General features: G+C 52.1%; 1 protein-coding gene across 3 annotated transcripts in view; it reads right to left on the minus strand.

The window, feature by feature from the left end:
- Window positions 1–1,686: 1,686 nt before the first annotated feature.
- XXYLT1 (xyloside xylosyltransferase 1) overlaps window positions 1,687–13,945 on the minus strand; it is a 163,693-nt gene continuing 151,434 nt past the window's right edge. For 2 of the 3 annotated variants that reach the window (XM_027587300.2, XM_027587301.2), the window contains one exon: window positions 1,687–3,344. In XM_027587300.2, coding sequence (XP_027443101.2) covers window positions 2,948–3,344 — 397 coding nt within the window. In that variant the 3' untranslated portion in view covers window positions 1,687–2,947. The remainder of the gene's footprint in view (window positions 3,345–13,945) is intronic. The other variant, XR_003518638.2, reaches the window with a different exon arrangement.

Here is a 13,945-nt window from a genome sequence, read left to right on the forward strand (position 1 = left end):
TAAATCTCTCCGCCAAGCCTGCAAGCTTTCCAAAGGCCATTATCATTTGTGTACACACACAAGATGATAGAAACGAAAGCAGAGGCTAGAGATGCTATTATTAGGTCACTTTTATTCAGAGAACTAGGGCATCCATAGGGAAAGTTGAAAACCCAGAGCCTACTCAGCCGAGGTTATGTTTTCTTACAGGTGATGGTAACCGTGGTCAACATGAGCTGTAGAGTAGCCAGGACGATACTTGCCTGTAACTGGGGGGGTGGGGGGGGATTGGAGGGGAGAGGCAGATGGCGGTGGCTACAATTTTATAGCATTTATGATTACAAAAGTAATTAATATTCAGAAATATCGAAATAAATACATATGAAGATAGAAAGCACCTTAATCCTTCCTAGTACCTAGAAATGTTCTTTTCCGACTTCTGTTCCACTCATTCCTATAGGCTTATGCAATGCAGTGAAAGTTTTCATGAGGCAAAGGAAACACAGCACAATTAGTCATGTTTGCACTGCATCGATTATAACAGGATTCCAATGAGGAACCAGCGTCTAAGAGCTGTCCAGGAGTTGTACCCATTGGCTTTGCTGGGCCGGCTGGATTTCCTGTTGAGTGGCATCTTGCTGTTCACCAAGGCGACTGGTGACAGAGGCGGGGAAGCTCCTGAGGAGGTGATCTCAACGGTAAAGGAGGAGATGTGGTTTGGCTTTTGCCCATTTTGATCAACAAGTTCATTGTTCTTTCTTTGCACTAACAAAGGACTCTCGTAGCTACAGAAACCCTTGAATCATTGAAATTAATGTCGGAAAAATACCTTTGTTATTATGAGTCTAAAATTCTCTAGCATTTTACCCACTTTTTCACATTGAAAAAAAATTGTTTTTAGTGTGGTGTTTGAAACATATGGTTTTTTAGGATTTGAACTAATTAAATACAGTGGAACAGGCTCTCTTTTTACATATACGCATACACACAAATATGTAATTTTACAAAAATAAAGTGAGGATCATACTGTACATATAATGTTATATTTTGCCTTCTTTACTTAACAGCACATTGTAAGCATTTCCCAAGGCATTGAATATTCTTGAAAAACACGATTTTAATGCCTAAACTATTTTATTATATGGATGTAACATAATTTACCCACCCCCCTAGTCAACATTTTAAGTTGATCCCAGTTGTTTTCTATTTAAAACAACTGGTGTGATAATGACTCTCTATCCACATCTCTAGTTATTTTCTTACAATAAACTTGAAAATTGGAATCACCTTCATGAGGTTTTCGTGAGCATTATCGGTTGTGCATAAATCCCCCAAAACAATGCTCGGTGCACAGCAGGTGTTCAGCAACTAGCAGCTATAAATAGGAAATCAAGTACCTAGGAGAACAGGCCAATTCTGCCGGAGCAGAGGCAGGAGAGAGACGTGCTCCGTTTGGTCAGGGGATGATGTAACCGGACAGTTTGGAGTAAGGAGGGAAGGGGCTGTTCTTGCTTCCAGGAGATGATTCTCTAGTGACCCCGATACGACCCGGCTGCCCTCCCCATCCCCATGGCCAGGGAGCACGCTAAGCTCCGTCATGTGGACGTTTGCGGCGGGGGGGGCTCTGAATAACACTGACTGCACTCTTGATTCAGAACCTCCAGGTAGCCGTAAACTGTGATCAGAGAAGAAACAACATAATCATTGTGTTCTCAAAGCTTGTTTATTAGCTATTCTCACTCATGGTGAAGAGAAATAAGAAAGTGAATGAAATGGAAATCAAAGGAGATGAAAATCCAACCACAGTTCTCCCCCGAGGACCTCTGCTGAACTAGACAAAATGCACCGTCAGGGGCTTCGTGTCTGCATCTTACAAGGGAACTCATTCAGAGAAGAACCTAATTTCTTAGAAGGAACAGGGTCTAATATGATGCAGTAAGAAAAATCACAGGATGATGTTTTAAACAGAGACTGAATGCCTATCAGTCTATGAGCGACCCCCCTTCGGAGCCACCCGAAGAACCTAATTTCTTAGAAGGAACAGGGTCTAATATGATGCAGTAAGAAAAATCACAGGATGATGTTTTAAACAGAGACTGAATGCCTATCAGTCTATGAGCGACCCCCCTTCGGAGCCACCCGGTTATGTGCAGAAACTGAGGGGCTCCTCTTTGGAATGCATCTACTCCATCCAGACGACTCTATCTCCTGTCCCTGGGGGTGGCCGAGCTCTGTTCTTTGATGGAGGATCTGACTTCCGAGCACCGTCTGGTCACCTGAAGCCGGCTGGGATGAAGGAGAGATAATGAGGTTCTGGGATGCGGCTGGGAGCGGGAAGCTGGGGAAGCTACAGTAATGAGGCCGGGTTTCTCAGGTGGGCCGCGGCTGGCCCTGCAGGCCCTCCCCGAGCCGGTGGTGACCTTCACACCCCGACCGGGCAATGTGGGCGTGGTGGGAACAAGCACACAGCCTCCTACGGTGCACGTGCGGAAGGTGGGCATTCACTGGATGCTTCAACTTGGCGCTGGCTGTGAAAACCCTGGCTCGCTCGTTCGGCGCTCCCTGGGAGCCCTAGCAGTACTGTTTGTTCCTTCTGGCAAAAGGGAAGCTTGTCAATTTAAAATAAATTTGTATTTGGTCTAAGAAATGCCAGTACTTGAAAGGACTTCCATTGTTTGGGGGCTGAGGGCACGAAGGGCCATTGTCTTTCCTTTCTTCTCTTTAGGCGCCTGTGTCCGAGCCCCCTGGAAGATGTCTGTGTGTTGGCCCTCCACCATGCCCGGCCCCCCGCAGAGAAACGGCCCCGAGCACCAGCAACGCATAGGCCAGTCCTCCCTGGGCGGGACAGCGGCAGCACCTCGTCCGGGAGCACATCCCCACGGAGGTTCGGACGCCAGCCTGGGGCCGGTAACAGGGGTGCCCCTTGGGCTCCCCCGGACACCCAAGGGCATGGCAGATGGGGATGGACCTAGGCGTCCGGGATGGGGGTGTTGCAGTTCCCATGGTAGATCTTGACGTGGCCCTCACACCGGAAGTAAGCCTCAAAGACGTCACTGTAGCCGTGGTCCCTCCACCAGGTGCAAAGCTGCCGGTTCCAGGTGCAGTCCAGCACGTGGAAGAGCTCGGGGTGCTCCATGCCGATCATGGTGAAGAAGTCCTGGTCCCCGAGGTGGCCGCGGAAGCGGTACTTGTCGGCCAGCCGCTGCACATGGGCCGGCTCCAGCAGGCGGCTGTAGAGGGCCGACTGGCGCATGGCCTCCAGGTTCAGCAGCATCACTCCGCTGTTGAAGCCGGGCAGCCCCTCGGGGGGAGGGTTCCCAACCCGCGTCTTGGGGTTCTCGTGGCGGAACTGCCAGAATGTGTGCCTGGGAAGGGGAAAGAGAGCAGATTTCACTGGGTTTGTGCGGGTAAAACCGTCTGCCGGCCCTATTTTCCTGGGTCTTCACAAACAGCCTGGAGAGAGATGCCATTTTCACTCCAGTTTTACTGCTCTGAGAACTGGGAGGTTCTTAGGTTCAGAATCGGCACCACACCACCAGAAAGTGGCACAACTGCACTCAGACCCAGGCCTCCTGACTCCAAGCCTCACGGTCTTCCCATCGCCTCTGCTCCTTCAGGAATGCAACATTGCTAACGTTTGTATAGGACTCAGCAAGCAGTGGGCACTGCACAAAATCAGCTTATTTCCTACCCTCCACAGCCTATGAGACGGGTGCTCTCTGGGATGGTCTGTCACTTCCCAGCAGAGTAGAATGATGCACAGAGAGGTTCTACAGCTTGCCTGAGGTCACACAGCTAATGAGTATGCAGCTGCAGAACCAGGGACTAAACCCAGGCATCTGGCTCCAGAGTCTTTTTTTTTTAAGATTTTATTTATTAATTTGAGAGAGAGAGAATGAGAGACAGAGAGCACGAGAGGGAAGAGGGTCAGAGGGAGAAGCAGACTCCCCGCTGAGCAGGGAGCCCGATGCGGGACTCCATCCCGGGACTCCAGGATCATGACCCGAGCTGAAGGCAGTTGCTTAACCAACTGAGCCACCCAGGCGCCCCAGAGTCTACTTTTTAAGATGGCAACAATCCTGGTAGAACTTTCTATCCCCTTGTCTTTGTGATCTTTTTCTTTTTTTTTTTTTTTAAAGATTTTATTTATTTATTTGACAGAGAGAGAGCAAGCAGGCAGAGGGAGAGGGAGAGGGAGAAGCAGGCTCCCCGCTGAGCGGGGAGCCCGACATGGGGCTCGATCCCAGGACCCTGGGATCATGACCTGAGCCGAAGGCAGATGCTTAACCAACTGAGCCACCCAGGCGCTCCTCTCTTTGTGATCTTGAAAAGGAGAGGAGAGAGGTGGGGGAAGTACTTCTGAGCAGTAATCTGGTAAAGCGGTAGAAAGCTACATGCAGGCTAAAATAAACTGGGTTTCTGCTTTAGAACAAGCTTCATTTATTAAGGCCCAAGCCTCGCACTTCTGAAAGGCTGGACAGGGGTTGGAGGCCTGAAACACAGCTCAGGGCCCACACGTGTGGGTTAGAGTGAAAAGCAGCTGGGGAACAGCCAGGTAGAATTATGGCTATTTTAGAGGGAACGTCTCCTCAGTCTTCTCTCAAGGCAGATATGGAAATCTGATCTAGGTCTACAGTTCATGGGGTGTTAGCGCCAGAAGGACCCTTCCAGGTCTTCTATCCAAATGCTTCCATTTGGAGAAGGGGAGACAGATCCAGAAACCTCCTTGTGGGTGACATGGTCAGAGCGCCAGCCACTCTGTTCTCCAACCTCCTTAAGCTCCTGTGCAAGTTCCCGTGCACGCTGCCGGGGTGGGCAGCGGCAGGACGCAGAGGGGGGGCCTGGGCTCCATGTCGCCAGAGGAGCCTGCAGCCTGCAGGACGGCAGGGAGATGGCAGGCCCTTTGTTGTGGGCAAGGGGCAGGAGCGTAGTCCACATTACACCACATCCCACCTATTTTTACCAGCTCTGCCCCTTCCCTCGACAGTCCTCGGGATGGGGGATGCATCGGGGCAAGCCAAGTCTGCCCCCAGCCTGCAAGTGCCACCCCCTGAGCCTCCCAGAGGTCACTCCCCCAACCAGTCACAGGGCAGGATCTGTGTGGTGAAGCAGCCGGTGCAGGGGAAAGAAGAGCAGACCCCACGGCAGCCACAGAGATCCATTTCCCAGTTCCCACACACTGCTCTGTGTCTGGGAATCAGAGAGACCTTCCTTGAGGTCTCGTGTATCACAAAGGGCACCAAGAGTCTGATCCTGGTAAGGGGAAAAGCATTCCCTCTGGACATTCTGACAAGCGGAATAACAGGTCTATTGTTTGAATTGTGCTGTAATTGGACTGTGAGTGGAACAAGCTCTGGCGCCTGCTTGGTGATAACAACCTTGGCAAAAATAAGCTTCCAGAGCACACGGAGATGCTGGAGCCCTTCTAACCACAAAAGCCTGCGGTGATGGGATCACAGGGGCACTGGAATGTGCTCTGGCAACTTGGTCCATTTTGCCATATTTCTTCCAAATGGTTACCTTCGGGTCCAGGTTGCAAGCCACTAACATTCTACCCAATGAATCTGGGCCACCACAGCATGGGAGAGGAGGAGCCCTCCAACCAGGAGGAGGGGAGCTTTACCGCCAAGGCAAGGATTCAGCCTTCAGGGAGAGAGGAGAAGCATTCACCAGGGAGGGGAGGCGTGGGAGAGGAGACATCTGGAGTAGACAGGCAGGACTGGGCCTGTGGAGGCCCTGGACACCTCGAGGCCATCATCCTCCTTCCGTTCTTCCCCCAGGTCTCGTCTCTCCCCTTCCCAGAGGACCAGGGGAGGGCGAACAGAGCACAGGCTGGTGGTCAAGTCCGCCCTCCCCGATCTGTGAGGCCTCTCCAGAACCTCAGCACCTCGCATGGCGCCCACACGGCGGGGCCTTCAGAACATGAAATTACTTGACAAGGAATGATGGAAAGGTCGGTGTGGCTCAGGCTACGTAGCCTTCGGTATCGTCTGGAACCAGGGCGGGCAGGAAAATGTCAGGACACAAAGCTGCAGCTGCAGATGGAAAGCAAGCCGCTGCACCGAGCACTCGAGCCCCCAGGGCCACATTTCTCCGGTGTGGTGAGGGACCACGAGAGGGTGCTCAGGGCTTTTCAAAGGGCTCAGTACAGTCTCTACTCTTGAGCAAGCTAGGGAGTGGAAAGGTCATCCACAGCCCTGCAGTACTCCACGGAGCTTCCCCTTCTCTACCAGACTGACCTGCTACCGAACTTGCTGGGCTCAGGACAGCAGGGCCAGAGGCAGAGAGAGAAAAACGAGCATCCTTCCAGGTGGAGCCCATAACGCAGGTGGCTCTTTGGGAAGCTCATGCCTAGCCCTGCCGGTGCTATCAGCACAGAGAGGCATTTTATAACAAAGCCAGAGAGAACCAGGTCTGGGACATCAGCACATTATGATTTGTAAGGAGAAGCGAAGGAGGGACAGGAAATTGGAAACGCAAGCTGCCCAGGATGTCTGCTGAAGCAGAAAAACAGCCTGAAAGTGAACCAGTGATTCCCTAAGTACAAAATTATTTCCAGGGTGCCCTTGTTTAAAGCATGCCTACTGCTTCAGAATGAACCCAGACAGACAGAGCAGCCACTTGGACGGAGGTGGGTTTTCCTGGCTTCCGTGTTAGCTGGTTTGTGTGGAGGAACCACACCGGCCTTGGGGTGGAGAGGACACAGAGATGTGGAGGGACTGGAGCTCGCGAGCACGGGCGTGGTGGTCCGGCCGGTTCCTTAGCTGCCGCAGCACAGCGAGGACAGCAAAGCCCTCTTCCGTCCCCCACCTCGGCTCCTGGGCAGCGCGGGGACGTCACGGCCCGCATTCTCACAGGTACGGACTAGAGATCCCGGGTGCGTCAGGGGCAGGCCCGACTCGAACTCGAGGGCTCTGGTCTCTAAAGTCCCTTTCATCTGAGCCTCAGATTCCATGGGCTAAGGTTCCCGGGAGCAGCACTTGGATTTCAATCTAATTGCTGAAGCTGGCTGACACTGCCAAGGCCACGGCCTCTGGGGACCTGGCTGGCAGGTGAGGCAGAAGCTGCTGGTGCCTCGCTGGGAGGGGGTCAGACCCAAGAGCCTCTCTGAGGGGGGTCAGAGAGGGCCCCAGACCCTCGCCTTCCTCACAGGGCCTGGGGCTGATGAATATATATTCACAGGGCACTGCCAGTGGTATGTGCTGAGGTTGCAGGAGCCTCTGTATGAATGCAGGTATCTGGTTCCGAGTCCTGGAGCTTCCAGAAGTTTCTCAGATTAAGCTCCAAGCCCACAGTCCACCAAGTTGCCCTGACTCATCCTGGACTTGGGCCTCTGCAGAAGCTTGTCTCCATCCTCCACTGTCACCCGGAGACACACATTAGAGGGGACAGGATTTCTTCTTCAGAAATAACTTCAAATGTGAAAAAAGCCCTCATGGAGGCAGTCCACTGTAAATACTGAGTCTTTCCACAAATCAACGAGGCTTGTTGGGAAAATACAAATTAAGAAGCTTCAAGTACATTCTTCCAGGTATGGGCAATGAATTTCCTAAATTTGTTCTATTGAGTATGCCCTAACTAATACTCATTAAAAAAAAACTATTAAAAACGAGTACACTAGTTTTCATGAAGAAAACCCATCTTTACGGAAAGAGGTATTTGAAATCATTTTGAAAAGCAAAGTCATTTCCTCCCTTCAAGTCTTTCCCGGATGATCATTGCCAAGGTCACTCCAACAAGTCTCTCAACTAGAGAGCCTGGCCAGAGAACCTGGGAAAGAACGTGTGTTGTCATGAATAACCCTTACTCCTCCCACCACCCCAATCCACAGACCCTCCTGCCCCCCTATCTTTCCATGATTTTCTCCTGGGCTGGTCTTTCTTGGATCCTAAGACACACAGCTTTCCACTTTCACTTCCGAGAGGGTTGAGAAGAAAGATGGGAACACAACAATGAGCCTGGCCAATCCGAATCAGGCTCACTAAGAAGGTTCTAGAAGCCCGTGCTGACTGAAGCTGAGTTCAAGCTGCTGGTTTTCAGGCAAAGAGGGCTCCATTTTCTGAGGTTCCAAAGGACAGTGTCATGTGTGGCACTTCTCCTCCCTGTGGCTTACCCCTCAAGTGTGCATCAGAGTCAAGTGCAAAGTCACCAATGAGCAAGCAAGGCTGGGCCTCTTCCCAGAGGAAGCATGCCGTCTGGATGCTGTCTAATCAGTGGAGGCTGGAATCAGGAAATACTCCCTTTATGCCCATGCTTGTTCCCAGGACCAATTAGCTCTTGTTTGACTTGGAAGGGACCCTGTTTTCTAGTCCTTTGAGAGGAAAGGCCAGGAGTGAAGAGCAATGCTCAGTAGCCCAGTGTTCTGTCCACCCCAGGGCCTGCGAAGTGACCAGGGGACAGTTCTGGGTGATGTGGGGCTGATTTCGGAGGAAGGACAGTGTCTCTCGTTCCTGCCTTGAGCTGAAGTCCTGGGAGATGGGCACAGACTCTCCAGTTCTTTAGGGGAACCATGGCCCTGGGTATCAACCTGGAGACGACATAGACTGCTGACACTGTGAGGCTTTAAACGGCCATTTCCGGGGCGCCTGGGTGGCTCAGTCGTTAAGCGTCTGCCTTGGGGCTCCCTGCTCGGCAGGACGCCTGCTTCTCCCTCTCCCAGTCCCCCTGCTTGTGTTCCCTCTTGCTATATCTCTGTCAAATAAATAAATAAAATACTTAAAAAATAATAATAAATGGCCATTTCCCTAGGGCGTTCCTCACTGTCAGGAGTCACAGCTGCCCCTCAGCAGGATCTCTTGCTAGCAAGTCAGGTCTCTAGCTCTGCTGGACAGAAACGTTCCCGAAGTCACATAGGCTAGTGGTGGCAGGACCAGGATGAGAGGGGTCCCTCCTGGAACCACAGGCTACCAGAACCTAAAGACTCAGGATGATTCTTAGTTCACCTGCCTATTTTACAAATGAGGACACTGAGGCTCGGAAATTGCTCTGCCTGGAGTCACACCACTGAAAAGGCAACCCCCCCAATCCCAGGCTGATGATTTTGCTTTCCCACAAATGCTCTGCTCAGAGAAGGCGACTGCTCTCTCCCACCACTCAACAAGCCCTGTGGCAGGTGAGACTGTGCCACTTAGTGCCAAGCTTTCAGAAGGCAGAGAGTTCACGCTTTCCCATCTGGCAGGGACTAGCTCCTCCAGGCTTAACATGTCTGCACCTGGAAGGGGAGCTGGGCCCCCAAGTGGCCGACGGGGCTTTTGCTGGGGGCAGCAGGTGGAAGGCGTGTGCTTGCCCTTGTTTGCAGGATCTCAAAAGAAACATGTGCTTGCTTTCAAACACCAGCCCTGTTTGCAGGCCAGCAACTGAGTTTCCAACCACAATATGCCCAGAACTGAGAGAGGACAACATGTCACGGTTGAGGCAGGGGGCACGTGGGCAGAGCTGGGGGTGTTGGAACCAGGTGGCCTGGCAGGAGAGCAGAGGACTTCTGGGGGTACTGAGACCCAAAAGAGACTCCCCAGGGATGAGGGGCGGGGGAGGCACACTGCGGGGGAGGCACACTGCAGGGATTTCCTCAAGGCCCTCCTCCAGAAGGAACCAGAAACACCAGGGTCCCCCATTCACCCCTCCCTGCACCAGAAGCTGCCAAGTTTCCTACTTTGCAAACTGGCATCTCTGTACTGCCCGCCCCAGTCTGAGAGAATGTGGGCTCATGGAAGTAAGATGAGCTGAGGAAGGTCTGGGGGTGAAGAGGAGGGAGAAAGGGGTTAACATCTGCTGAGTCTGTGTTTTCTGAATACCTTGTTGGAGCCTTTAGCTGGAGGAGGGGCGGGGGGGGGTCACAACAGGGCACTGGGGTAGCTTTTATTACAAATTTTCTAGAGAGCTGACCTGGACACTGGGCTCTTCATTCTTACGTGCTAGACCACTGAGCTCTCTACGTCTGCTGGGGCATCACAGACTAGGTGGGCTTGAACAACATAAATTTTTCTTCCTCTGCTCTGAAGGCTGCAAGTCTGAGATCAAGGTGTCGGCAGGGTTGGTTCCTTCTGAGGGCTAAGGAAGAACCTGTTCTGTGTCTCTCTCCAACCTCTGGGGGTTGGTTGGCAACCTTTGGCTTCCTTTTAGTAGCATCATCCCACATCTGCCTTCATCTTCACATAGCATTCTCCCTGTTTGTGTGTCTGTGTCCAAATCTCCACCCCGCTTTTTAAAACGTTTTATTTATTTATTTATTTATTTGAGAGAGAGAGAGAGAGAGAGAGAGAGAGCATAGGAGAAGTAGGCTCCCCGGTGAGCAGGGAGCCCGATGCAGGGCTCGATCCCAGGACCCTGGGATCATGACCCGAGTCGAAGGCAGACACTTAACAAATTGAGCCACACAGGCGCCCTCAAATCTCCCCTTTTTAAGATACTAGTCATACTGGGCTAGGGGGCCTACCTACTCCAGTGTGACCTCATCTTAACTCATTACATCTGTGACAAACCTATTTCCAAATAAGGTCACAGTCTGAGGCACTGGGAATTAGGACTTCAGCATCTGAAGGGGGCGGGGGGAGGCACACAGTTGGCCCATAACACTCTCTAACGAAGACGGAGGAAAATAGCACACAGCTTACCTTCACCTGTGTTCTCACTGTCCAGACTGCGAGGGCACCTGTGGAGGCTAGAGCTGCCCTCAGCAAATTCCCTGACCCCTGCCACCCCCAGTGGGCTGAGACAGACAGTCATGACAGGCTGGGTCGCATCTGTCTAGGAGGGTCACAAAAGGAGGGTAGGTGTCTGTAGCGGGACACGCAGGCTACTGAGCAAAGCAGAGGGATTCAGAAATGTGGGTGTAGGGATGGGGGTGGGGGGGTAAGAAGTGATGCAACACCGGTCAGCCTGCAGAATGATGCCCAAAAATCCACCCTGTGGTATCTCCTAGTTCTTAGTGAGACATGTAGGAGCACGAGACAGCACTCGGAGTTGAGAGAGTAATCAGTCAGCGGTCACCCAAATATTGCATGGAGCACCTATCAGACTCAACTGATACAATGGCAAGTAGAACATTCCTGCCCTCAAGAAACTGGTGGTCGAGCAAGGGGAGGAGACCCTGACACGAGCACACCAACAGTGTCCGTCGTGCGAGGAAGGGGTCTGCTTCTGGACTCAGGAGGCCAGGGGTAAGGGCAAGCTGTACAAGCCCCCGGGCCTCTCAGGGCCTTGGTTTGCCCAGCGCTAACATGGGCCTGGGGGTGAGACACCCACAGAGCTATGATGGGACTCCAGGAGCACATGGGTGCACAAACCCTGCCGAGCGCCAGGCCCATGAGGGGTGGCCCTAACTGGCACAGGAGGGCAGAGCCCCACCGTGCCCGGGCTCCTCTCATGGTGTAGTACCTCCTCTCTGTAGTACCTCAGAGAACAGCCATCATCCACCTAGCCAGCCAGAAAACCATCTGGAGGCTTCTGTTTCGACATGGCTTCCTGCTCAATGAAGTCTGGAATAAAGGTGACCAGCGCTGTCTGGCTCATTCCCAAAGCCGCACCAGCTATGACCGACCATCTCTGGAAAACCCGGCACAGCAGTGGATCAGGGAGGGTGGACATCCCTGCCAGGAAGGCCTCTGACCTGCTACAAGATGGCCCGACCAATTCTGAGCCTGGCGGCCCTCCAAACACCCACAGTCCTCCTTTCCCCCGGAGACCTCTGGAAGGACAGCTGCTCGGTGTGAGGCCTCCCATGGCATGGCACAGCCAGGGCCCCGAGTCTTCCCATTTCCCTGTGCCCACAGGAGGGTGGGACGCCCTTCTCTGAGTTGCCAGTCCTCTTCTCACGTCTCCGCCCCCCCCGCCGCCGCTGCCCATGCCCAGGGGACATCTCCACCCGCCCTCCCACACCTGCTGCCCCAGAGCTGTGAACACAGGTGGGTGGGCTGGGGCACTTGCGGTCACTCAATCTGACAAACAGCTCCCGAGCATGCTGTGCCTGAACTGGGCTAGGCCCTGGAGGGCTGCGTGGGAAGGGCCTGGGGAGGGACAAGGGACAGATGATGGAGGAAGAGGCACTGGAGGCTTCAAGCAGGCAGATGGAGCTCTGAGGGGCTTCATGCCTGGGGTGCGACAGGGACGGTGGACACCAACAGCCAGGGCAAGGCTGGGAGGATAAAAAGGGGAGTGGCCCGTTCAGTCTTGAACAGATGTCAGCGGGAACAGTGATGGGGGAGAGCCCTGCAGGTGCTTAGGGACAGGTGGCAGGCAGCGGCACAAAGCAAGCATGACAGAACTCTGGGGAGTTCTAACATTTAGGGGATGGAAGAAGAGGAGCCGGGAAATGCACTCTCGACAATTTCAGTGACAGTAATGATGACCTCATCATGGCTTCATGGTTCTTCAAACCCCACCTGAGCTACCTACCCACTCGGCTCTCCCTCTGTGAACCCTGCCATCAGAAGGCGCTCTGCTCCAGTGATGGGGAACTGGGATAGGTCCCCTCTGACTGCATCGTCCCGTGCGTCCCCCCGCAGAGCCTGCTTGCTGGCCCCTGGGGAGCCTCTGGGGGTCCACCGCTCCCTATTCTCTAGATAGTCTGCCCTGGATCTTCCTGGCTCCGCACCCACTCTAAACTGCCCCCATTACCTCGCTGCATATGAGAATATGGACAGTATTGACAGCTGCAAAGGAAGGGAACTTAGAAATGCTACAGGAGACTACAGACCTCTGACAGAGGTGAGTGACAGAGACTAAGGAGCTGGGCACTTAGCACGGGGTAAGATGTGGATAGGGGGGGTATCTGTATGCCCAGGGAAAGGAATGTGTATGCCAGACTAAAGAGGTAAGAAATACAGGGTGAGTGGCAGGGTGGGTACTTTGAGGAATGATCATCATGATGATGGCTAATACTTAGTGAGCATTTACTATGTGTCAGACCCTGTTTTAAGTCCTAATTTAATGTTTATTAACAAACAAATGAGGTAAGTAGTATTCTCTCCATGTTACAGATGAGCAAAGTATGGTAGGGGGATACGAACCATTTGCCCATGGTCACAGGAGCCAGGCCGAAGAGTTTACCAAGAAGAGGGAAATCTCAGGACACATCTGAGACTAGAGAAAGGACATAATGAGAAGATACAGGTTCTGAAGTGGGAATCAGGGACACTGAGAAAGGTCATTGAGGGTGAAGTCTAAGTCTTGGGAAGGTTAGGAGGTAAAGTCATTTATGGAGACAGAGGGACTTGGGTACCAAAAAGGGTTTGAGAAAGAGAAATGGTTTCCAAGGGCAGTGAGGAGTCAATAAAAGATGGAAAAAGGATTTTCCTGAGTATGGAAGTCTGAGTGGAGTCAGGAACCCTGGCATTGATAACCAGAATGTGTTATTCATCTTTATGACTTGAGGCCTAGTGTGGGCATTTGGTTCACAGCAGGCCTTGAGAACTCTTAAGTTTCAAAAGGATGAATGGTTGGATGGATTAAAGAATGGAATGAACAAAGGAACAAGATACTGTAAAATCAGATGGTAGAATTTAAAAGAGGAGAATGGTGAATGAAGGTGGTGGAACAATAGTTTAGAAAGGCAGTTGGGGGAGAATGTACCCTGGGCCCTGTGAACTACAGCCACAGGGGTCTTTCTTTACTGAGGGTAGCCAGGTCTCTGTTGGGGAAGAAAAAAATTTCCTCTATCCTTCAAAGGTTCTTCCACCTGGTCTTAGAATTAAAGTGACATCAAACAGATTAACAGGAGAAAATAAAAATTAATTTTGTACAAACAGGAACCCTACATACATGAGAAGTTCAAAGACAGAAAGGTAAAGTGAGGTAGATATGCCGTCCTGAGCTAAGGAATGGAATAGGGCCGGGGCATCAAAGGGGAGGAGGGCAATTCACAGGGCAATAAAAAGAAGAGCAGATGTTTAGTAATTAGATGTTTGCCCTGCCATATTGATGGATCATTTAGATAAAATTTATCTCTAGTAGTAACTCCTACTCTGGG

This window comes from Zalophus californianus, chromosome 1 (assembly GCF_009762305.2).
Source record: "Zalophus californianus isolate mZalCal1 chromosome 1, mZalCal1.pri.v2, whole genome shotgun sequence".
NCBI classification, from domain to species: Eukaryota; Metazoa; Chordata; class Mammalia; order Carnivora; family Otariidae; genus Zalophus; species Zalophus californianus.